The sequence below is a fragment of the Carassius gibelio genome, chromosome B14, assembly GCF_023724105.1.
Source record: "Carassius gibelio isolate Cgi1373 ecotype wild population from Czech Republic chromosome B14, carGib1.2-hapl.c, whole genome shotgun sequence".
Taxonomy (NCBI): Eukaryota; Metazoa; Chordata; class Actinopteri; order Cypriniformes; family Cyprinidae; genus Carassius; species Carassius gibelio.
This window is the reverse complement of record NC_068409.1, coordinates 12,225,809-12,252,537: the sequence shown is the minus strand read 5'-3', so window position 1 is coordinate 12,252,537 and position 26,729 is coordinate 12,225,809. Positions and strand designations below refer to the sequence as shown.

The following is a 26,729-nucleotide window of genomic DNA, read 5'->3' as shown; positions in this document are numbered from 1 at the left end:
AAGTCGGTTAGTTGTCCGTTCATGTGTGTGTGAAGCTCATGATAAATGCTCTTGCATGCAGGTGTTAATGAGTGTTTATGTTTTTCTGTGCCGTGTCATATGAGCGTCTGGGCTTAATTCAGCTTATTTATCACAGTTTCTTCTTTATTATGTGTGTGCGTGATGATATGTGTGTGTTTGTGTGCGCGCGCTCCACTGGACAGATGTACGTTTGAACCTTGAAGGAGAAAGAGAGAGGGTGGTCGGTGATAAAACTCCATCAGAAAATGCTGATTTGAGTAAAAGCATTCATGCACAACTGCAACCTTGTGCAGCTTTATACACACACACACACACACACACACACACACACACACACACACACTTCTGTCTTGGGTGATGTCAGAGACTCTTACATAAACCTTGTACCAGACATTTTTCTACCACCATTACCAATGTTTGATTTTCAACTAAGTAAATGTTGAGATGTATGACAACAAGGATGTTAAATATTCCAGAGTGGTTATTAAAAATATTGATATATTGATTGATTGACAATCTTTTCTGTAGTAGGGTATTGGAATCTCTCATTCACTGAAACTTGATAGATATCTAAAAAAAAAAAAAATAAATAATAATAATAAAAATTCCACTGCAATTTAAATAGACTAGTGTTCAAAAGTTTTAGTTAAAATTTTTTAAAAGACATTAATACTTTTATTCTGCTAGGTTTCGTTAAATTGATCAAAAGTCACGGTAAAAACGTTTATATTGTCATACAATCTGTTTGAAATAAATGTTGTTATTTTTAGCTTTATATAACTAATATAATAATATATATATTAACATTGACTATAATCAGAAATGTTTCTTGAGCAGCAAATCAGCATATTTTAATGATTTTTGAAGGATCATATGTCACTGAAGACTGGAGTAATGATGAAAATTCAGCTTCACATCACAGGAATAAATCAAATTTACAAATATATTAATGTAGAAAACTCTCTAAATTGTTATATTATTTCAGAATATTACTATTTTTACTGTTTGATCAACTAAAAGCAGCCCTGGTGAGCATAAGAGACCTCTTTCAGTGGAAAATCATGTTGTTGTTTTATTAATGTTAAATGTGTTTGATGTGCGTTATTAGATCTTGATTATTTGTTCACACGCTTGATAAGAAGTTTTAAAAGGGAGAGACAGCTATTTTCCCTTAATATTTGCAGAAACCGATCTGCAGCAGTCAGTGTCATCTCATAGGCCTTGTTTCTGTAGAAGGAAGACTAGAGGATACAGGGACGCAAATACTATTTCTAATAAAAGACTTCCAGGACTATGAAAGCGAGTGGAAGAAGCGTTGAGCAGAAAGAAGAAAAGACATCCTTCATGTGCGCTGTCAATATTATCAGTGTGTGCATTTGTGCCTGTGTGTTTATACTTGGATTTACTGATCAAGCAGAAATCAACTCGATGATGAACATGAAATGCCTGCTATTCTTTCGCCTTCTGGACTCCTGTCCCCAATACTTTTATAGTTATAGTTATACTTTTATAGTTTAGTGATTTATACAAAATAAACTCCTTATATACAATCGAACTGTAGTAGATTGGGTTTAAAGGGTAGTGCACATGCTCTGACAAGTTTGAGTATGGTTGTGGTGCTTTCAATAAAAAGTGGCAAAAGCACAAATAAAAATAAGAGAATAACCAGATCTTTTCTGCAGATTTTTGTTAGAGTTAACATAAAATCAAGCCTTGTTTTTCTATGTAATGTGATGGAAACAAGGTATTCAGTGAGGAAAAAATGTAGGGACATGATATTTTTCCATCTGGAACTGATGAAAAGTGTCCTTTGTATGGTATGAGGTTGAAAATAAGTGGACTTGTTCTTTGAAAAAGAAAAAAAAAACATAGTTTCAGAGGCAGAGCAAGTTTTAATTTTCATGAAGGTTTACAAGTACATAATTTATTTTAAATAATGTGCATCGAATTAAAGCAACATATATTATATATTATTTACATTTAAAGCATTTCATGCAATGTAAACCTAGTACTTATTGTGACAGATTGAGATACTCATAGAAAAAATGTTGGCATCACATCAATGTTATTTTAGTACTATTTATACTGTTGTATTTATTATTTGTTTGAATTGAAAGCTTGTATTTTTGATATTTCCAGTTAATTTAAAGTCTATGTTTTAGTCATATATATATATATAATTTTTTTTTTTTTTGTATCTAATATTTTTATTTAATTTTTTGAACTTCACTTCAATTACATCACAGAATACCAGTGTTTCAGGTTTTTTTTTTTTTCTTTTTTTTTTTTGGAAAATCAGTCCTTTTTTAAGTTGTCTCTCTATATTAATGTGTTTTAATATTCCTTCAGAATGTGTCTATGTCTTCATCTGTTATCAAGTTTCTGACAGTGGTTTCCCTCTCTGGTCAAATGAAGTGATCTGAAGTGGTGGTAGATTCATGATAAAGTTGCCGAGGCAGCAGATTGGCTGTTATTGATGAGTGAAGCTGATGGGATGCACTCAGAATGAGGTTTTTCACTGTGCTGTTTGTGAGCGGGTGTTCTGGGCTTTCTGTTAACAGAGCAATCAGCTGCAAGTCTCTCTTGGACATGTAAAGGTTTCCTCTTGTGCTCCTGAGTCCACGTGAGCAGAATTACAACATGCAAGCATGTGATAAGAAGTGAAATGTGTGTGAATGCTTCTGTACATGTGCATTAATTGCATGAGGAGGACTATATTTGTGTTTTAGTCAAGAGGTGTAAGTGTGTATTAAGTGTGTGTAATGAAAGTGATTGGGGGAGTCGAGAGAGAGAGAGAGAGAGAGTGTCTCACAAACATCTGGAGATGAGAAGGTGTGATTTCACTGGATGTGACAGAATGAAGTATTGCTCTGGAGAGAGAGAGAGAGAGAGAGAGAAGGAGAAAAGCACAGATGGAGCCACTCTCAGTTAAACATTGTTCAGTCTAAATCTCTACCTGAAGTCTTTTGTTTCATGAGGTTTCCACTTACAGGAATATTATTATTATTAGATTTACGGAATTTCACATCAAAATCAAAGGAAAGAAAAGTTAAAACATATTTTGCATAAAGCAAAAAAAGCAAATTTTAGTTAATATCAAAAGTTAAAGAGCCAGTAAGATGAAAATTCTAAGCTTCCTATCACTGTTTATAAGTCCTGTACATTAGGTTTAAATCCATCCAAGGTTAAAAAACATTGTCATTTTGTCAAAATATCATTTTAAAATTACCTCAATTCTCAGAGATCCCCAAACGGTTCACGCAAAGCTGTTCAAAAGATTCAGTTTCCTTAAACCCCACCTTTCGGTAGCATACTGTGTTCTGATTGGTCAAATAACATAGTCAGTTTTGATTGGTTGTTCCGCACACACCTCCACGGTAAACTATGCGTTAGCATCTGTTTGGGGTGAATTATGTCTTACTCCTCTCATCGCGAAGCAAACAGTAAAATAAAAAACTTGAACAGTCTCACTGCTTTTTCTTCTTTGTGGGTGTATTATCAAGCCGCATGCTTCAGTTTGAATCTGAATAGCGCGTTCAGCGCGGGGGCGTGGTCACATTAGATATAATGAAGGGAGACGTGAAAAACGGACATCGTGTTGTTTTCATATGGATTACTTTATCACAGAATATCTGTTAGCAGCACTTGTTTAGTTTAAAAGTAGACATGTCAAGCTTTCTATAGATATCTCTCTCATGTCTCTTCGTTGAGTATTCACGGAGTTACACTTCATTTTAATGACGTGTTTGTAAATGAAGATCAGCGCAGACAGGCTGCAGACAGCACACATACTGATAAGACGCTCGGGAGAAAACAAACACATAACTTCATAATCATACTTCGCTGGTCTAAATAAAGTTGGCAATGAACCCTCTTTTATGGCCAAACGCTTTGAAAATCCCGCTGTACTCACCGAGATTAGAAAAGCAGTCATCAGTGAAATGTTGTGAACACAACAAGGATTTGTTGTACTACTCTGGTATTGTGGTAAAAATGAATTTTAGCCATTGGATCTTCTGATCTTCATTCTTTGGCAGTGAAAATAAAACAAACTTGCCTTTACAATTAAAAAACCACTGTCTCCTCGACATGATGCTATCACACCAACCAGAGCATCTGTGTGGGGGGGTGGGGCAGGTCAGAGTTCAGTTTCTCCCAAGACGGTAGGCGGAGGCGGAGGCAAAGTGTTCCTAGTGACGTACATAGAGATGGGCAAAAGATTTCAAATCTATAACGACTCGTTTCAGCGATTCAGAGTCGACTCCTTACTTTAGAAGCCAATAACTTTATAAATCGTGTACTTTTTGGTTTAATTACTTTGCACATTGTTTACACTGATGGACAGCTACATCATACACTGTAATACAGGTAATTTTAGATTTCACATCTGTGTGGCTCTTTAATATTAAAATATAAATTACATACTGTATATTTGAATGAAAATTTGCATTTATATTTTATCAAATGTTTTAATATAATATATATTTATATATTTATATATATAATATTTTATAATATAAAAGGTATTTATTGTATATTATAATGTACAGTCATGTGGAAAAAGTTTGTACACCCTATTGAATTCCATGGTTTTCTGTACCAGGAAATAATAAAAAATGATCTGGTCCTTGGAAAGTCTTAAAATTTGGAAATAAAACCTCAGATGAACAATTTCACGTAACATGTCACACCGTGTCATTATTTGATTAACAAAAACAAAGCCAAGATGGAAAAGCCATGTGTGACAAAGTTAGGACACCCTATGATTCAGTTGCCTGCAGATCTTCTTTTAGCAGCAATAACTTGAAGTTATCATTTTCTGTATGACTTTATCAGACTCGCATCGTTCTGGAAGAATTTTGGCCCACTCTTCTTTGCAACGTTGCTCCAGTTTATTGAGGTTTGTGGGAATTTTGTTTATAAACAGTTCTCACCACATGATTTCAGTCGGGATGAGGTCTGGGCTTTTGCAACACTTTGATTCTTTTCTTTTCAGACGTTCTGTTGTAGATGTTCTTGTGTGCTTAGGATCATTGTTCTATTGCATCATCCAGTCTTGGCCAAGCTTTAGCTGTCGGATGGATGTCCTCACATTTGACAGAATACTTTGGTAAATAGAGGAGCGCACAGCCGACTCGATGACTGTAAGGTGCCCAGGTCCTGTGGCTACAAAACAAGCCCAAAATCATTGGCCCTCCACCAGCATGTGTGACTTCTGGTAAGAGGTGTTTGTGCTGATATGATTGTTGAGCATCACATGGTCTGATCTTGGGGTAAATTTGCTGAAGCGTCCATTCCTGGGAGGATTTGTGTCTGATCTGAACGTCTTCCACTTGTGAATGAATAATCGCCCTCTCTGTAGAATGATGGACTTCAGATTGGTTGGAAATGGCTGTATTATTCTTCCCAGATTGATGGCAGCAGCAATTGCTTCTCCAAGATCATTGCTGATGTCTTACCTCCTTGGCATTGTGTTAACACACACCTTTTATAGAGGTGCTCACACTGGTTGATGATCAGTTAATCAAAGGCATTCGATTAGCAGTGTCTGACTGCTGCTAAGCCTCTTAATTCTTATGTAAACGGTAAGGGTTTTCTTATTTTCTCACCCATGGCTTTTCCATTTTGGGTTTATTTTTTTTAAATAAACAATGACACTGCGCAGTTTGCCATGTGTTGTTGTTCATCTGAGGTTTTATTTTCTAAATTATAATGTTCTAATAAGTTTTCACATGAGTACATGTGAAATATATATATATATATATATCCTTGATATATCCTTGAATTATAAATAATAATATTGTAATATTTTAAATGTAAATTGTAAATACAAAATATATATTATTCAGACTGTATGTATTTATACATAATAATATTTTTATAGTCTATATATTTTATCTTTAATTTAAGTTAAAAAGCATTAAAACTGGTTTAAAAAAATGCATAAAAAAGTTTTTTTTAGTATTGAGTGTTATGAGAATTACTTTTGAGGAAAAATAAAAATTTCAAAAAAAGTAAAGCATTCAAATGCATTACAGTAATGAAAACTTGAAAGGAAAATGTGAAAAAAAAATAATATATATATCTTAAAGGTAAAAAATAAATATGCTTTATGTTTGTGATTTCAAATATAATTATAATTGGTGTCTTTTTTTGGTTTATCAGGGTTTTCACTTGAACCTTGAGGTGTAAAATAAAACAAACCCTCTGTAGTAGCAGCATTATTATTGTGTGTGTGTGTGTGTGTGTAAACTGTGATCACTATTTGCTGCACTAACTGTATTTTTATTACTACTCATAGTTCACAATATTGGGCTTGTTTCTTATTGCTAGATAGATTACTTTAGCGAGGTAAACTGCAGAAAGATGAGCCCCATTAATCTCTCACACACTCTTTCGTTTCTCACTTCTTTCTGCTTTCCCTCTCTTCTCTTTGCTTCTCTTCATTCTCCCATCTGCGTCTGTCTCTCAACATGCTCCCTTGCATTTTCAGCTGTCATGCCTTCTTCTTTCTCTCCTTTCCTCCTTTGACAAAATCCATCCCTCCCTCCATCTGTCCCTCTTTTTTCCTCCAGTAACCTCTCTTTCTTCTCCACTTGTCACCTCAGTCAATCTCACAGTTTGCTCCACTTATGTTTCATTTTTTTGTCTCAAACGTTTCTCCTAAAATTCCTTAGGATGAGTAAAAAGAGCAGCAAATGGCACGAGTGTGCACAATGTCAAATGAACGTGCAAGGAATAAACAGCCCAAAATAACAAGCAAATATGTTTTGCAACATCATACGTCCTGTTGTTTTTATTGAAATCAGTGCAAATCAAAGCGAAAGCATTTCTCATTGCTGTATTAAAGAGAAAAGAAATGTGTGCTTTCTCTGTCCTTTGGGCAAACCTGCTTTTCTTTTTCTGCTCACTCTCTGTCTGTTTTCTCTATCTGTAGCATCAGCTCCGAAGGTGAAGCCCATGGATTCTCAGTGGCTCCTGGAAGGTAAAAAGTTGACACTCAAGTGTGAAGCCGTGGGCAACCCGAACCCCTCCTTCAACTGGTACAAAGATGGCAGCCAGCTCCGCAAGAGGAAAGACGTCAAAATCAAATCCAACAAGTAAGACTCATCAAACACACACACACACAAAGATGCACAAGCAAACACACTACTCACACACTGGCAGAACTATTCTTGGCATCAGAGGTATTAAAAATACATCTCCCATCAACTCAAGCAGAAGATTGTCCTAGTTTGTAAATAGACTCAGAGATTTTCAGAGGGGAGAGAGATGCAGACGTCTTGTTAAAGGAGAAGTTCACACAAAATGAAAACTCTTTCATCATTTACTCGCTCTCATGTTGTTCCAAAGCCATGTGATTTTTTTTCTTTATGAAATTATGAAGAAATTTCACGCTGCTCTTTCTCATATAATGAAAGCAGTACCAAAAAAAACATCTTAATCTTGCCAAAAAAATGGTCCAAATGTCTTGTGCGCTAAATTCTAAGCCTTCAGAAGCCATTTGATAGATTTGTATGAGAAACAGACAGAAATAAAAGATATATATTGACCCTTCTGTTACAGTTCTCAAATCTCATTTGCAGTTTCTAATATTGTTATATACAAATATTCTTTCATTTATTTAATATTTCATCATGTCATGTTCATGGGAAAGTACAAAACTATTGAATACGTAAATTCACCTAAATTCGAAAACATTATTCACAAGTTTGTTTGTGATTAAGATTTTCTTACATTTTTAAAAGAAATCTTCCCAAAGCTATATTGATTTGATCAAGAAATAGTCAAAACAGTAATTTTCTAAAATAATATTACAATCAAGGAAGTGTTTTCTATTTGAATATATTTTAAAATCTAATTTATTCCTGTGATGTCAAACTTGAATGTTCAGCAGCATTACTTCAGTCTTCAGTGTCACATGATCCTTCAGAAATCATTCTAATACGCTGATTTGGTGCTTAAGAATTATTTCTTATTGTTATCAATGTTGAAAACAATTGTGTTGCTTAACATTTTATCAGGATTCTTTGATAAATAAAAAGTAAAAAAAAAGAACAGACTTTATTAAATGCTGTAACATAATGATTAACATAATAAATGTCTTTACTATCATTTTTTATCAGCGTAACATGTCCTTGCTGAATATTACTTTAATTTTTATTTTTTTTATAAATCTAAATTTTTTAACTTTGAGGCTGTAATTTTATGTTTATGTCGAGAGAAAAAAAAGTCATACAGGTTTGAAAGATATTGACTAAATTATATTAAAATGTACAACTATTCCTCTTCAGTCAGAATGAGTGATGTTGAATCTCCAAGCTCTGGTCAGCTATCTAAAGGAAGCTCCATCAGTGAATTCTGGGTAACTTCCCCTTCATTGCTTTTCTCTGTCAATGGGACCGTGGCTTGCCGGTGCATCTGAGGGGAGAGTGTGTGGGCCCAAACACGCAATACTTTCTCCCTCAGTGGCGTCTGTAGGAGGAGAATGGAATAATAAAAAAACAACAACATATGACTAAGTTTATATACGCTTGGGGTCTAGATAAATTAGTCTTCAGTGAGAATTGCATAATCATGCAAAAATCTTAATATATAGGAAAGCTACGTTTCGTAAAACGGGATTACGGATCTAATAAAAAGCTGCTGAGCTGTACATGTTACAGTAACATTGCATCAATGTCATTCAGCCGTTTGTAACACAAATCAATAGTGCACATGGAACTGTATGTAGCTGCTCAATATGCCGGGACCGCAGGGAAAGAAACATACGGGAGAATTCAGGGCATTCCGTAACGCCACGGTCCTCTTCTGTTCTCCGACAAAAAGTGCTGAGGTGCACATTTCCACAGAAAGCAGATCACTCTAACAGGATTGCCTGTTCACTGGCCCCTTGTGTAATTTTGCAAATGTGTGTGTGCTGAAACTGCAGATTCACAGTCACGGAGACATGCGCTCACATCCGTTAAGACACACACACTTACGCCGATGAACTGTGAGTGAAAGAGCTGACAACATGGACAGGCATGGTTTAATAATGATGGAGGTAAAGTAAGGACAGATGATGATACGCGCAGCTGCCATTTTCTCTGCGTTCGGCTCCAGAGTGAGATCCTTCAAGAGCTTTGCTCCTCTAATGAGCTGTTCACATGCTGACCTGAGGAGAAGGCCAGAGAGACAATGCGAGTATCACATTGACACCACTAGAGACCCCACGCATGATGTGATGAAGCCAAGTAGGACACATTACTGGACTTCATATCTCCTTTGTTGGTCAGATATGAAAAATCAGGTCTAAGCCTAATCCTAGCCCAAAGTCAGATGTGGGATATTCCTACTCTGTATCTCTTATTCCAGCCGTACAGACTTGATTGATTGTGATGTTCCTTATTCGTTAGTCAATTTGGATTCGATTTGATTTGCTAAATTACTAAATACAAATGATAAATACACTACTGTTCAGAAGTTTGAAGTACATTTTTTATGTTTTTGGAAAAAGCATCTTATACTCGCAGAGACTGCATTTATTTAGGCAAAACACAGAGGGGAAAAAAACTAAACAAAAACTCCAGTAATATTAAAATTTTAAATAATTGTTTTCTATTTGAATGTATTTTTTAAAATGTAATTTATTGCTGTGATGCACGGTTGAATTTTCAGCATCATTACTCCGGTCTTCAGTGTCACATGATCCGTCAGAAATAATACTAATATGCTGAAGAAATATTTCTTATTATTATCAGTGTTGAAAATAGTTGTGCTGCTTAATTATTTTAGGATGCTTTGATGAAAAGAAAGTTCAAAAGAACAGCATTTATTTAAAGAAGAAGTATTTTTTAACATTAGAAAAAGTCTTTACTGTCATGTAATTTATCAATGTAATGCATCCTTGCTGAATAAAATATTAATTATTAAAAAAAAGTAGAGAAAAGAGAAAAATCTGACCCAATGCTTTTGAATGGAAATGGAATGATATTTTATTGTCCAACAATTTATCATATTTTATATACCTGTCTATTCAAACCTTTGCTTGTTACACAAGTTTTATGTTATATGATGTTGCAACTGTGCTTACTATTAAATGGTTTTCTGTGCTGGGATGTTTATGTGAGCTCATCTTGGCAAAATTGTTGGGATTTCTGCAACAGTTTCCAGAGTGCAAGCGCCATTTCATTGCACTAACTTGAATGCAGCATATGATCCTACAGTCTGATTTCTTGATAGCAATGTTGTTCTAGACCCACCAACTTGGTGATCCAGGATCCTATCCTTCTGGGATAAATAACAACTTCAGTACATTTGCAAATACACAAATTATCTGCTCTCTACAAAGTCTCTACCAATGTGTGACTATTTTTTGTTTCTCTACCCTCATATACCCTGATGTTTTTCTCAGGTTCTGTCTTTCTTTGTGTCTTGGATGCTTTGTGCAGGAAAAACTCAAAGCTTCACATCAGCAGAGTGAGACAGGAGGATTCTGGGAACTACACCTGTGTGGCGGAGAACTCGCTGGGCAGAGAAAACGCCACCAGCTTCGTCAGCGTCCAAAGCAGTAAGAGCTCTTTTATTTCCCTCTTTGCAAATGGCTCACAGGAGACCAGCGCACCTGCTCATCACGAGGGCGATTTTTCTGGGTGTACTTTATATTTACAGCAAGTAAATCTTACTGCTTTGTACTGCGAAAGCACACGGCTCTGGTCAGATAAACTGTACTGTTGCATTCTCTGAAGAAATATGTGTGTGGTCTTCTATTAAGAACTTTTTCCTTAAAAAAAAATGGAACCTAATGATTATTATTTAATTATTTATCATTTGGACTAAGTATTGGATTGCATTTATGACTCCTCAAAAAAAATCTGTGAAACATTTGTCTGTGCAAAGCTTTTTACAAGCATTATGTTACACAACTATTTCAGATTTGTTTTATCTACTCTGATAAAATCTGATACCTTAATTTAAAAGCACACTACTGAGGGCAGTAAATGCAATAAGAACAGGATTTTTTGGGGGTAACTGTTAGTTGGTTTCAACCTCAGTTGCCCAAGCCAAAAGAGTCCACCCCTCTATAATATGGCTTGGATCCATCCTTCAATGTAAGTCTTTAGGATTGTTTTGCCTGTTTTATTGGCCATTAGGCTGTAGAAATGTAACAACACACAGCTTTTTGGATGTGAGGATTTGAGGCAGCATTCATGTCTGTTTTGTGAGTTTGGGTGTTATTGTGGAGAACACACCTCTCTCATCTGCTGCTTTACTCACCGATCTCCCCACATGCTTCTGTCTCTGGAGTATATCACATCAGCCGGAGGCGTTTGATGTGCCGTTAGTGTGTGTGTGTGTGTGTGTGTGTGTGTGACTATTGTGAGCTCCATCCAGCCTATCTTGAGGTAATGGTTGAGTGGTTTGAGATATAGGGTCTTTCTCTCTCTCTCAACTTTGTCCTCTAGCTCTCCACCAAACCCCCTCCATTATCTGATGTGTCAGCAGAGTCTCATGGACACAACGAATGCACAAATGACTGAGAGAATGAATATGATAAAAGAATAAATTAATGAAAGAATGAGTAAAGGAATCAATAGAATATATATAGGGATTATATATGTTTGCATTTGTGTATAGATACACACACACACACACACACACACACACACACACACACACACACATAGTACAAATACATTGTTGGCCAAATTGTGCAGCCCTACAAAAAAAAAAGCAAAGCTTATAAAAACTAAGTTGTTAATAATATTTAAATCTTTTTTTTTTTTTGAGCAATTCGATTTTCAGCGAATGAGTTCTGAATGAATATGTATGTAAATGAAGATTTAGTGGACAGGATAATGAATGAACAATCAATGAAAGATTTAAGTTCTTTATTGTGATTGTACAAGAAGGCAAAACAACATTTGAATGAATGAATGAATGAATGGATGAGTGAATAATTGTATAAATTAAATGAGTGATCAAAGTTCAGGTTCTTTATTGTTACAGTGGGACCAATTGAATAATTAAATGAAACAAACCAAATGGATAAATATGTCCATTGACGACAAAACTAGAGATTTATACATCAATGATTTATGTATTGTTAGGATCGGACAATATTAGGTTGAGATACATCTATTTGAATATCTGGAATCTGAGGGTGCATAAAAATCTAAATACTGGGTAAAAAATTAGTTTTGATATGTTTACAGTAGGAAATATACAACATATCTTCATGGATCATGATTTTTACTTAATATCCTAATGATTTTATGCATAAAAGAAAAATATATAATTTTGACCCATACTTTGTATTTTTGGCCATTGGTACAAATATACCCCAGCGAATTAGGAATAGTTTTGTGGTCCAATGCCACAAATGTGTGAACAGGCAAGTGGATAAATTGATTAATTCAGCAAACCAAGGTTTGTGAGTTGATGAAAAGCTAAAAATTAATAGACCATAAAAATATTAAATGAAAAAAAAAAAAATTATATATATATATATATGTAATATTTTATTAATGTACCTTCATGTCATGAAAAAAAAATGTGTTCAAAGAGGTCCAGCTAACTAAATTGTGGGAATCCATAGATTGATTCTTAAATCGATTTTTTAAATAATTGATCAAGTGAATGGATAAATTATAGAAGCCAATTTCCACAACTGAACAAAAAATAAAGAAAAACTTTTTATCTCACAAAAAAAATCAGTTGTACTGTGTTAAGACTCACACAGGCACACACATTTACTCTATGCCCATATATCTTTAAGGTTTAAACTCCGAATTTTAAGAAAAAGTCTGAATTCTCGCAATTCTATGTTTTCTTGAATTCTGAGTTTACAGCTCACAAAGTTTACATTGGACCTAGTTTGTGTTCTGCAGGACCCTTCACATGGAGTTGATCTGACCAATAATAATGCCAAATCTGCCATTTCTGTCCAACAGACAAATCAGACATGAAAAATTGTGTATTGACATATTTCTGCGGCTGAAAAAAATCCTTCTGATGTTCATTCATGTTTATTTCATGCAAAGGATAAAGTCACTGTGAAAGGTAAAAAGGTCCTTTCAGGATGTATGTGTGAGAGATAAAGAGAAAGGGTGTGTTTACATGTGCTATAGGCAAGTCTAGAGAGTTTGTGAGTCAATGAGGAAATGTTTTGTGTCTGTGAGTGTGTGTTCAGTGGAAATCTGCAGATAACTCTCTGTGCTTAATGAAGATAAACTGTGTCATTTTGGCAGATTCTGCATTCCAGGAACAGCAAGCATTTCAGTCCATAAGTGCACAGATATCAGCTATATATAACAGTACAGACAACCGAGAGACAAAGAGAAAGAGAGAGACGCTCTAGTGGACATATGGGGGGTCACCAGGGTAAAGCTCTGCAGTATTTGAGAGCACAGAGTAAATGTGTGTGCCTGTGTGAGTCTTAAAACAGGACAACTGCGCTGGCTAAAGCAGAACGTCCTTGACGATGGGTCATTTAGGAGGAGTGTGTTTACATCCTAGTGTATATTTTTGTGTGTGACGTGAGACCCAGCTGGACTCTGGCCGCTGATTCTTTAGCTGCAATGCCAAGAGCCTGTCAGATACAAGAGCCAAGTATACTTAATGCAAAATACACACACCACGGTTGACCCTGTTTGTGCAATTAAAAGAACAGTGCACCCATAAATGTAAAGTTCTGCCATTATTTACTCACCCTCATGTTGTTTCAAACCCTTTCATTCGTCTGAGGAAAACATTCGGAGATGTGAGGCAGAATGTGCTATAAATGGTCTATATGGGTCATATGCTATATTCTACAATTTTGTGCACAATTTTAAATTGTTGTTCACTGATAATTCTGTCCTCTCCATTGTTCTCTCTCTATCTCTCCAAAAAGAAAAAAGAAAAAACACCACAATACAGTCCAAAAGTTTGGGGTCAGTAAGATGTTTAGATACTTTATTTGTAGGGGGAAAACAATAACATTCAAATTTATTCTTCCACAAAAATCGTACAGGTTTGGAGTGACATGAGGGCAAGTAAATTACATTTAATTTTAGGGTGAACTCTTCTTTTAACAAATGGACTTATTTTGCATGAGTCATCAGTGCGCATTATTTTAAAGAGAAGAAGTTTTCATAATCTTAATCATAATCTTATCACAATACAATAACATTTTCTGTCTCTGAAATAATAGACAGTCAGAGAGTAATATAAACTAAAATTAAGACAGACTATCAGTCACTATCCAAACAAATCTCAGTCTCTATTATTCTGCAATAATGATTTTAACTCAGAAAAACATCTAATATTAATACTGTAAAAATGCATTGCAGATTTTGTATCGTGCTGCCTCACATTTGTATGAATGAGCGCATCTCACAAAGGCACATGGACACAGGTCATGTTAAATTGATGATTCTGGATCCAGTGTTACTGTTGAGATAAATGAGGAATGAGTCCTCCGTCCAGAGCTCAGCACTGCTGCCTTCATCTTAATGAGTCTGACGCAAACGCAGACATAAAACACACTCCTGCGCATGTTGCTCTGCCTCCACCCCTGCCCAGCGTCTGTCAACTTCTGTGTCCTGACTGTGTTCACAGTGGTCTGCTAGTGAGCTGCTTACTCCAGCTGCACAGTATGTACTGTTTACTGTCTGCTGCTCACTAATAGTTGTGAAATAGCATTCTATACACAATGTATGTTAAATACTGTAGTGTAAACTGTATGCTACAGTGTCACATGACTCCAGTGCACATGTTTAAAGGAATAATTCACCTCTTATAATAAATGTCTGTTTGATATTAACAAATATATATAAATATATATATACAAAATATATATCACACGAAAAAGTGGTGGAAGGAAGTAGTTCTGCACAAAATAGGGCTTTTAAAGACACCATTGTTTTTAATGTATTTACACACTCACCATGCTGTGTTAACTACATCAATACCTATACGATGTTGGCTATTCCTTCATTATTTATACATTAATTAAGCAGGTAAAGGTCTGGAATTTAAAAAAAGAAAGTTTTCCATTCACATTTGGAAGCTGTTGCTCTGAACCGACCGACATCATGTGGTCAAAGGATTTCTCCATGCAGGTGAAACAGTCAATTGTTTGGCTTCAAAATCAAAACTAATCCATCAGAGAGAGCGAGCAGGAACATTAGGGGTGGCCATATTAACAGTCTGGTACATTCTAAGAAAAAAAGATCCCACAGGTGAGCTCAGCAACTGAAAAAGGCCTGGATGTCCACGGAGGACAACAGTGGTGGATAATCTGAGAATCCTTGGTAAAGAAAAACCCTTTCACAACATCCTGCCAAGAGAAGAACACTCTCCAGGGGGTAGACGTGTCACTGTCAGAGTCTACAATCAAGAGAAGATTCATAAGAGTTAATACAGACGGTTCACCACAAGGTGCAAATAAGGCCTGATTAGACTTTACCAAAAAACATCTAAAAAAGCCAGACCACTTCTGGAAAAGCGCTCTTTGGACGTCTGAAAGATCAGCTTGTACCAGAATGACAGGAAGAAAAACATATGGAGAAGGTTTGGAACAGCTCATGATTCAAAGCATTCAGCATCATTTGTGAAACATGGTGAAGCAGTGTGATGGCATGAGCATGCATTTATTGATGACTTGACAGAAGACAGAAGCAGCCGGATGAATTCTGAAGTGCATAGGTGTAACAGAAATGAGTCGAACCAGACAAATTAAAGAGTCTATCAAAGCTGTATGCATTGAAACACGAGAGCCGAATTCCTCAGGAAGTAATAAATCAGTTCTAGTGCCACAAGAACCAAGCAAGATGACCAACCAACTTGTTCACACAACAGCTTTCAACATGAACACCACTAGAGCAATTATTTACAATTTCAATTCGAAGAAGAGATTGTCAAATTTGTTGTTCATAATTGAAATGCAACGCTGGACATCACATGAAAACCCATGAGAGTACTGCACAAGTCCCATTGACCCCCCCCCCCCCCCCCCCACCTAGCAGAACCAGACTGAAATTCCTAAGGGGTGGAAGGGCTTTAAACCTCTGTCTTCACAGAAAAGTCCTTTGCCAGAGAATGGCAAAGAAACTTCTTTTGTACATATATATGGACCAGAATGAACTCAAAAAGACTTATAAATGAATCATTCCATTGCTTAACTCCATATTCATTTATGTGTAACCCACACATTTGACTATCATGTATAATCACTTATTGTGTATGTCTTTTGATAACTATAGGATACATAGTCATGTCTAGTATAGATATAATCGAATTTTCTTGCTTGATATTGTCCTGACAATCATTTATTTGTAAAATATATCATAATCGTGTTATAGGAATCATGTCCAAAATTAGACCCTGCCAGAGCAGGAACATTCGGACCACATGTTTGGTAAGATAAACATATGATTTATGAAACCCCCCCGAGCCAAGACAATATCTGATTGGTCAAGACAACATTTGAGGTGTGGCCAACAGGCCAGTTTAAATACCTAGGACATCGTAAAATCTTTGCTTTTAGTTCCAGCCTTGCTCGTGCTATCAGTCATGCCTGCTTATGGAAGGGGAAGTCGTGGCCTAATGGTTAGAGGGTTGGACTCCCAATCGAAGGGTTGTGGGTTCTAGTCTCGGGCCGGATGGAATTGTGGGTGGGGGGAGTGCATGTACAGTTCTCTCTCCACCCTCAATACCACGACTTAGGTGCCCTTGAGCAAGGCATCAAACCCCCAACTGCTCCCCAGGCGCCGCAGCATAAATGGCTGCCCACTGCTCCGGGTGTGTGCTCACAGTGTGTGTGTGTGTGTTCACTGCTCTGTGTGTGTGCATTTCGGATGGGTTAAATGCAGAGCACAAATTCTGAGTATGGGTCACCATACTTGGCTGAATGTCACTTCACTCTTAGCTTTTAGCTTTGCTACATAGCTTTAGCTTTTAGCTTCTAGCCATGCAGTTTAATCATCATTGTTCTTTGAGCGCGGTTCTGCATGCTTCAGCCTGCACGCCTGCTACTTAGCCACGATGAGAAGGAACACAACCTAGTCTTGTCAAACTTTATTTCTTTTCTTTTCCGTTTGAGAGTTTCGTGTTCTGAGTTAAGTTTTGTAACGTCGAGTCTCCGACGCCTGACCTCGGGTGCCCGTTCAACTTCGACCAGCCCACACGACTCTGCACTTTCAGCCAACGCCCAACAACCACGGGCTTCCCAAGACGTCACTTCAGCGACTGAACTTCCAGCCAATCAACGACCTCGGGATAGCCTCCTTTTTCACAGGAGACGCAAGTAACTTTACCTCCAGACTCTGACATTTGTGCTGGTGTATCTAATATAATTTTAACCCCATTGAGGAACTCAATGTGAGCATTAATTAAGTGATTGATGGCTAACTTTCGATCTTCCTGCAACTTGTGTGAATGTGTGTGTGCGTGTGTTTATGTGTTAGATTAGTTTATATGTCTTAGATTTATCTAATAAAGCCTTATTCATATTGAAAAGAGAAGTATCTTGTGTTTTGTGCTTACAAGTTAATGTCTTAAACTGCCGATCTTGTTACTGTGCTAATAAATAGTGTTTTCACTATAGTTTGGATATTAGTATCCAGCGCAGATTTGATGTTAAACGGCTAGTTCACTGAATCGCAGGGCGTCTCCGTGAACAGCCGTGAAACAGTGATTCTGTTCAAATTCCCTTTAAAATCTTAAATGATTCCCTTTGAGCTAAATTGACCTGTTTCCTTTACACAGGGATATACACTCTGCCCAGATTCAGTCAAATACAACAAAGTTAATTGGAATGGTGCTTCATAGTACAAATGAACGATGACCCCAAACATACTGCAATACTACCCAAAATATTCTGCAATTGCCAAGTCAATCTCCTGATCTCAACCTGATTGAGCACACATTTAACTTGCTGAAAACAAAACTAAAGGCAGAAAGACTCACAAACAACAACTGAAGTCAGCTGCAGTAAAGGCCTGGCAAAGCATCACAAAGGAGTAATCCCAGTCTCTGGTGATGTCCATGAGTTCCAGACTTGAGACACCCATTGCCTGCAAAAGATTCTTAACCAAAAAAAAAAAAAAAAACTATTTTATTTATGATTATATTTATTTGTCCAATAACATTTGAGCCCCTGAAAATTGTTAAGCATTGTAATTATTAAGCATTTTATGTTATCATTTTTGTTCAACCCTTTAAATTAAAGCTTAAAGTCTGCACTTCAATTTCATTTTAATTCTATTCTGGTGGAATACAGAGCCAAAAATAAGAAAATTGTGTCAGTGTCTAAATATTTACAGACTTAACTATATATATGTACATACACACATTTATATACAGCATATTGTAATATTTGTTGTCCCCTTTATGATAATTTCCTCATTTTGGACATTGCATTGTATAAAAAAAAACAGCTAAATTAATGTAAATGCAAATTTGTTGTTTAAGCATATGCAAAATGTACAGTATACCGAACACACTGCACTTTGTAGTATGAAAATATCATTTTTTACCCCCCTTTTCTCTCTTTCCCATCAGTGGCTCTCCTTCCTAATAATCCGTTTCCTTCAAGTCCTTCATTCCTCTATACTGCTTCTATTCACTCCTCTTTTCATTAGCCTGTCTCTCCATCCATCCTGCTTCCCCTTTACCTCCTCCCCCACATGCATTTTGCAGCATGTGCATGTGCGTGTGTGATCATTCTTGCAGTGGACACTTCTGTGAATGGCGTCTGAATAGGGAGTACCTGTAAGTGGTTCGATGTCATTGATCGGCACCTGGTTGAGTAGAGTGGATAAGATGCCCTGTACAGGCCCCGTGTGACTTATGGCCTTCCCCATGACCCCCCTCGCTGGGGCATGAATCATGTTCTCCTGCCTGTCCGCATCCATCCATCGGCTCAGAGCCAAGGCTAATGGAGCTAATATCCTGCCACACCAGGATGGACTACGGGACAGAGGGAAATATGTGCAGTCTTTAAAAGCCTCTCTCTGGATCTATTTAAAGCGGAGAACAGATGCACTGCCAGTGCAGCACCTGATCAACATTATTGTCTTTCAGCCATGATTGGATAAACTCACCATCTCCCCCCTGTGGAGGAAGACATATGCTGTTATGGTCCACGAACAAACACACAGCCTCAACACTGCAGAAAACATATGACTGTTTAAAAAATGTATTAGAAAACAAAGGTGTATGTAGATTTTGCCACATTTTCATGTCTTGTCTGCATGCCTGTTTATGTTTGGCATCAAAACTCAAGTAAATGTGGTTTTCTAGATCTATCTATCTATCTATCTATCTATCTATCTATCTATCTATCTATCTATCTATCTATCTATCTATCTATCTATCTATCAAATTCAGATTGTTTTATTTCCCAGTTGCTACCTCAGTTTGAATTCAGTTGAAATTCTGTATTAAATTAAGTTATTTTAATTCCAATTCTGAGTGGCACACTAGTTATCTATTTCTCTTGTTGTAATGCTTTACTGTGCACATTGTTTTTACTCAGGATCATTAGCTGTTGGTGATTGCTAAATCTGAATTCTTAAGAAGTCATCATTACAGTTATTTTTTTTTACCCAAATATTGGGTTCAGCTTGTTGGGTAATTTTATGGGTTATTTTTAATATAGACAATATGGACAAACCCAGGAATTGGGTTGTTTTGACCCAGCAGTTGCAGGTGCTGGGTAGTTTTTCTGTAAATATTATTTTTTTCTGCCTGGCAGCTGGGTTGAGCCTTTCTGACGAAACAGAGGACAGGCTTTTTGCGTCCTACAGGAGAGAGCGGTTCTCAGCACCGCCGCCACCAATTTGATGCACTTCCTCTGTGAAATAAAGGTTTGTATATGTTTCATTTCTTTTATGAAGACTTTACTGTGCTGTAAATTATATTATTTTATGCAGCGCAACATAAGGATGAGTCCATCAAATGCGTCAGCAGCGGTCGTGACGGGAAACGCCTTTTGCCTTGCATAACATAAGATTTTATTCATTATAATACTGAGTTAAATTTAATTTTATGTTTCAATATGTTTTCTAATCTCTGTATTGTTTGTTTATGAGCAGGTTTTGGAGTCAGTCATGGCATCTTTTAGCTATGAGTGAAACGCGTGGCCACAATCTGAAGTTCTCCTGCGAACAGCAGTCTTTCACCGGCTCAGTAACACACTGGCACACCATTTCGGTAAAAAATGTATTACAGAGAATACACTTCAATTGAATACACTTAAATTAAAAAACTACTTTTAAATGCTACATAATTTTTTCTAAAATGCTTGTAAAAATTGTTGAAATGTATGTAATATTGTAAACTATTCTGTATACACCCAAATAAATTCAATTTGTCTCGTATTTTGTCCATGTGTTCTTGCTTAATAATGGTTCATCTTTTGATTATTGATGTTGCTTTTAATAATTATATGTGTGATTTTTAACTTCCAGACCATTTTAAGGCAGAAATATCATCATTTTAAACAAAAGTTGACTTAAATAAAACAGCCCAGCATGCTGGGTCAAAACCTTAACCCAACAATCTGGGTAAAAATAACCTTGCATGTGTTCTTTCTTATGTTTACCCAGCTCACCCTCGAGCCATCCTAGATGTATCTGACTGTCCTCTTTCAGACGGATACAATCAGAGTTATATAAAATGTATAAAATATCCTGGTTCTTCTAAGCTTTATAATGGCAGTGATTGGTGGTCAAAATTTTGAAGTCCATTAAAGTGCATCTATCAATCATAAAAATCGCTCCACATGGGGTGGTGGAGGGGTTAACAAAGGATTTCTGAAGTGAATCAATGCAAAATATCATTGGGTAATTTTCATTTTTGGGTGACCTATCCCTTTAAATTTAAACATTAGCCTATATTGTGTGTTCCCCAATGCTTAGAATTAATAGATTCAAACTAAATTTATTTCTACCTAAAAAAAGTCTTCAATATTACAAACCTCATCTTCAGAACTGACTGAGATGCAAAGGGGGATGGACCACTTTGTGTATCACACAGGAAACAGTTAAAGGCTAGCAGCTCGATAGCACACACATTGTCACTGCAGGGAAGAGGACATATGCTTGAACAGATGTACTGTAAGGTTGAATGTTATATCATTCTGCTTTCCTCCATTTCCTGCTGGAGTGATGTGTGACCTTTAGAGACACAGGCGATTGTGCTCTGAGACATCTCTCGTTCTCTCTTTATGCCCCTCTGTTCTCTCTCTCTTTGCTGTGCTGTGTGTTTGTGTGTGCATGTTAATTAGTTAATTAGCTCATTATGAAATGGCAGGCTCAGGTGGTGGGCCATCCTGTACTGGTTCACTCCATGCGGCCTCACCAATGTAGTGTGTGTCTGCTTTATACCTGATACTAGATACGTCACATAAATACATCCATATACTGAATCAGACATAAGGGTTTATGAAGGTTATGAAGAACTGTTGAACAACTGAGTCACTTCCTGGTTACTTTTTATGCTCTGGACCCTGGGAATAGCATTAGGCTTCAATTGTTTATAATACATTTTCATCGTGATGAATATTATATGTAGAGTTAAGTTTGTGTGTGAATGCCATTGCAAAAGCTTGCTGGTTTATTAACAGAAAGGATTATGCAACAGAAAATACATTTCCCATGATTCTCAAGGGTAAGCACCTAATGTGCTTCTTTTGCTTTTAAATTTGTTGCAGTAGGGCTTAAAAATAGATGTGCTGAAGAAGGAACTTCCAAGGGAGAGGAATTATCATAATTTTGGGTTATGTGCACATTAATGACACGTATTATTAACCACTGAGAAACTATGATAACCAGGATGTTGTGATGTTTAAGATGGTTGAAGTCTCTTAAGTGAAGGTTTTATTTATTTATTTATTCATACTGTATTATATATTAGTAATATTAAGATTTTGTATGCAACAAAGCTTATTGTCTTCTAATGCAAAGCTAATGACTAATGCTTGACCAGTATGTGTCATGCAAATAATTATTTGTAAGATAGTATACAAACCCAATATTTTGTCAACTTCCGAACACTGTCAGAAAAAAAATGGTACTAAATCTGTCACAAAAAGGACTTAAAAGGACTAATATCCACCCTTTAGGGGTAAATAAGATACAAAAGTGTACCTTTTGAAAAGATACCACCACAGTGATAGCCTTTGTACCTTTTTCTGAGAGTGTATTTGATTTTTGACATGAATGCATGACATGTTGTAATAATAACTAAAGCAGAATCCTGTCAGGTGCATTTTTTCTGCGTTGTGAGAAGCCAGATTTACTGTGGGTTGAAGTTAAAACTACGTGAGACATGTAACTGGAGTATCTATCTATCTACCTATCATTCTATTGCTCTATCAATATATTCATTGTTCTTTTGTTTTATCATGCTGTCGAGCTGTAACTGAAACCATTGTTTTTGTTTTTAAATTATTTGAATTTTTGGACAGCATTATTTCTTATATCTATTTCTTTTTTTTTTCTTTTTTTTATTACAAGAAATCATAACAATAAAATTATGATGTTCCCAATTACCCTTGGAAGTTCACGTATAACTGGTTAGAAATCATAGACCTACATTTGCCACAATGCAGTATTCAGCACACACTGTGTTCAATACTGCATCCCACAATGCCGAGCTTCTCAAACTAAGGGAAGAAGAGACATTGGAAGAGGGGTGTGGATTTTTTTGTGAGTGTGAAATTATTTATTGTCATCTGGGAAGAGCGACCGTAAACACTTACACAGCATATCAGTGAATGTGTTCAGAATGTTTAATTCTGATCTCCATAATTACTGAAAGACTTTCCTGTAATAATAACATTGTTTTGGTCGGTTGCCATGGATTTCATCAGAGCTGGTCCATTCTCCGCGGACACGAGTGTTGCGGGCTGCTCTCTTGATCTGTGACTCGTGAGGGGAGGAGTTGTGATCGTGACCGTCCCTCAATATCCGCTCATAAAGTGTTCAAAACATGACGTCAGTTCAAGATAGAAAACCTGTGCCACAATGCAGTGTGCTTGACTTTATTACAGACATTAAATGTTTAACATCTTTTCCTTGACTCATTTTTAATCAAACTTACAAATTCAGACCATTTATTCTGAAAATTGTGTTTAAATGCAAACTAAAATACGAGTCTTCACACCATAATTTTGCTTTCTCCAGTGAAGAGTCATTTCGTCTGAATCAGGAGTGAAATATGCACAGATGAAGTGCCGTTTACAAGCAATGAATGATGAATTTTCATTTTTTAACCATTTGTAAACCAATTTTGACTTTATTATTTGATTACAATTGGACACATTCTTATACTTTATACTATATTATAATCAAAAGCAGAAAACGATCTTGAATTTAACCCGATTTAACCATGTTAGTGATGTAATGTGACAACATTGTACCTTAATATTGATTGCATACTGCATGCAGCTTCACATACTGTTTTATAAAGATAGCATTTCTGTGCAGCATGCTACTGTCCTCCCTCTCTCTATCTCTCTCTCTCTCTTTATATCTGTCACTCTTAACTGTTTCTCTCTGTCTATCTCTGTCTGGCTCTTTGTCCGGGCAGACGATTGGATCATGGATTCCCCATGTCTCTGGCTGCAGAGATCCTGATGTGATGTGCTGGTGTTTGCAGTAGGCAGCTTGATTCTGCGTGACTCTGACACACTGCAGAATATCTGAACCCTCAGTGTGGCTGTGAGCCAGCGATGCCTGCGAGAAAATCCTCCCATCTGCCATGTGTATTTGGCAGCGTGTGTCTCACTCTGGTTTATATACAGAATGATACAGTGTTTTGTGGAAGAGTGTGTGTGTGTGTGTGTGTGTGTGTGTGTCTGCAGTTTCAGTTCTGTTGCCATATTGGAGAAATATTTAGCAGTGCTGTGTACAGATAGAAACAGAAATAAATTCTGATCCCCTGATGTTAAACAAGGAGTCCATCCAAATTTCTGTTATGATGCTTTAATTTCTTAGTGTCTTTATTCAATCTTCCAAAGTTTCCATGGATGAGAGAAAGTCATGCATGTTTGGAACAACATGAGGGTGAATAAATAATGATGACAGAAACAGTTACTCTGAAGTTTGAAATATATATTTAATAACTTTTGAATATTTAAATAAATTCTGTTGTCTAGGTTAGTAAAATTAATGTTTGATTTGCCTGTGCCCCACTTTTCGAATCCAGTTTCTTCTTCTTTTTTTTCTCTATATATATATTGGATGTTCTTAGAATGGTACATTATCTAATATTTTGTGAAGAAGGTACATTGCAGTTTGGTCATTATTTTACACAATAATACCAGAATGTGTTTGTTTGTTACCGGAATGTCTGTCTTAATTTTCTTAACATAATTTTATTTAATTTATTTTGTGCTTTTGTTGATTTTTTTTTATTAGTTTAGTTTTATTTATTTCTATTTAGCATTTAATTGGAATTTATTATTAACTCTAGTTCTTCAGTTTAAAGCTTTTACATTGTAGTTTTTCATCTAATATTTTTTCATTTTATTTATTCTTATTTGAATTTATATTATTTATATTATATGCTACAATGCAATGCACTCAACCTTCTATGTGTACTGTGATTTTAAAGGGACTATATGTATGAATTGTCATTCATTAATCGTCTTATTATTTCCAGTGTGAACAGCTTGTAATGAAACTTAAAAAACAAGACCTTCTCCGACTTCCTGGGTTGTCTATGAAAGAATATAGGATGTTTTTTATATGTTATGTGAGTTAAGAAATCAGGATATTTGTATCAAATGTAAACTGTCTACCACACATTGAATTGTATTGAGGTCATGTGACAATAATGTAGCATACTACGGCTGAAGTGTTTATCATGCTGTATTATGCTTTACATGCTATTTTTGAAAAATAGTAGGCAGTGTACAGTATATGCACTCAGAAAAAAGCTTCAACTGTTGCATAAGGTACTAATAGGTGCTTTCAACGTACTTGAATGTATCTTTAAGATACTAAAACATACCATTTAGGGTTAAGTAAAGTAATTTTGTGCCTTAGGGTACCACCATGGTGACAGCTTTGTACTATAGCTTTGTATTCTTTTTTTTTATATTTATATGCTAGCATTCTGAACACAGCCTTTGAGACATTTTTCACGATGTGTATGATGCTCAATCTCTGACATTCTCTGGTTTGTGTGTTTGTCCGTATGTTTCTATAGTAACCACTACATTGTCTCCGGGCTCAAGTCATGCCAGGAAGTGCAATGAAACCGAGAAGACATACTGCGTTAACGGTGGAGACTGTTATTTCATACACGGTATAAATCAGCTGTCCTGCAAGTAAGTTAAACACATTCAGAATACATTCATTTTATCTTATCCCACGTAAACAATACCTTAACCTTATATTATGTCATTGTTTACGGCTTATTTTTACTATGCATTGGTCTGACATCACCAGACTCCAAATAGGGCTGTCAAATTAACATACTGGGCCCTATTTTAACGATCTGAAACGCAAGTGTCAAAGCGCAAGTAACTTTGTGGGCGGGTCTCGGCGCTGTTGCTATTTTCCCGGCGGGATAAATGGCTCTTGCGCCCGGCGCAAATCTAAAATGGGTTGGTCTGAAGTAGCTTCATTATTCATAGGTGTGGTTTGGGCGTAACGTGAAATAAACCAATCGGAGCGTCATCCAACATTCCCTTTAAAAGCAGGTGCGCAAGTTCCATTATGGATTGCTATTATTATGGCGTTTTACCAGGCGCACGCCAGGAGCGGTTCACAGCCGAGGAGACTGATGTTCTTGTAAGAGCAATGAAAGACAGAGAAGTTGTGTTGTATGGCGATGGGAGAAACCTACCCAAAATAGCGTCGGTTAAACAGGCGTGGGAGGAAATAGCCACAATTGTTTCATCGATTTTTTTTTCCTGGTTCTTGACGGACAAACCAATTTGTCAGATGTCCTTATATACATATATGACCTCAAACAGGTCTGATCCTTAATTACTACAATTAGCCTGAATAATTTGTAAGCTAGATTTATGCCTATTTTTTCACATCTTCGTGGCACACCACAATGATTTCCGTCATCTCATGTGTTAATATTTTTTTAAGTGTAACAATTTATGATTTGCAAAAATAACTGTTGCATCTGTGTAGATTACATGAGCAAAGTGTATGCGCGTTGTGCACGCTATACATTATGGTCAAGCTTGCGCCCTTAAAATAGCATAAGAAACAAAGCGCAACGCGCCACTGACTTTAGACTAGGTTTTTTCTGGTCAGTGGCGCAATTGTTTAATGGAACAGCAAAATAGCACCAGGGATTGTTTGCGCCGGAACACGCCTCCTTTTTTGCGCTGAACCGCCCAGGGAGCGCAAGTTCATTCACTAGTTTAGCGACGTGCTTCTGTGGAGGGAAAAGCGCGTTTTGCGCAGGTGCAAAATAGGAATGACACATGCGTCGGTGTACAAAGTCAATTGCGCTGGGTGCAAGATAGGGCCCACTGTATTAATCTATATAAATTCATATTTAAAGTAAACACAGTTGAAGCAGTCTTATTTTAGTATTGTTTATGTACAATTACTTATTAATATTTTGAATTAGCTTTCCCTTTTATATTTGTACTTATTTTAATTTTGGTTTAAGTTGTAGTACTTCTGTTACTACGTGATTTTGTAATTGTATTTTTTTTATTTACTTATTTTTAGCGTAGCTTTAACTTATCTTTATTTCAGTTG

At 36.3% G+C, this 26,729-nt stretch overlaps 1 protein-coding gene and 1 long non-coding RNA gene across 4 annotated transcripts in view; one reads left to right on the top strand and one right to left on the bottom strand.

Annotated features, from left to right (window-relative positions):
* The window catches only part of LOC127971380 (pro-neuregulin-2, membrane-bound isoform), a 73,137-nt gene that overhangs the window by 24,236 nt on the left and 22,172 nt on the right, over positions 1–26,729 (top strand). For all 3 annotated transcript variants that reach the window (XM_052574364.1, XM_052574363.1, XM_052574365.1), the window contains 3 exons: positions 6,959–7,121; positions 10,455–10,573; positions 25,207–25,327. In XM_052574364.1, the coding sequence (XP_052430324.1) occupies positions 6,959–7,121; positions 10,455–10,573; positions 25,207–25,327 (403 nt within the window). The remainder of the gene's footprint in view (positions 1–6,958; positions 7,122–10,454; positions 10,574–25,206; positions 25,328–26,729) is intronic.
* Positions 14,979–19,091, bottom strand: LOC127971382 (uncharacterized). The gene is made up of 3 exons (XR_008156831.1): positions 18,758–19,091; positions 17,956–18,074; positions 14,979–15,375 (listed from the first exon to the last, which is right to left on the bottom strand). It is a non-coding gene; the product is annotated as an uncharacterized LOC127971382 (long non-coding RNA).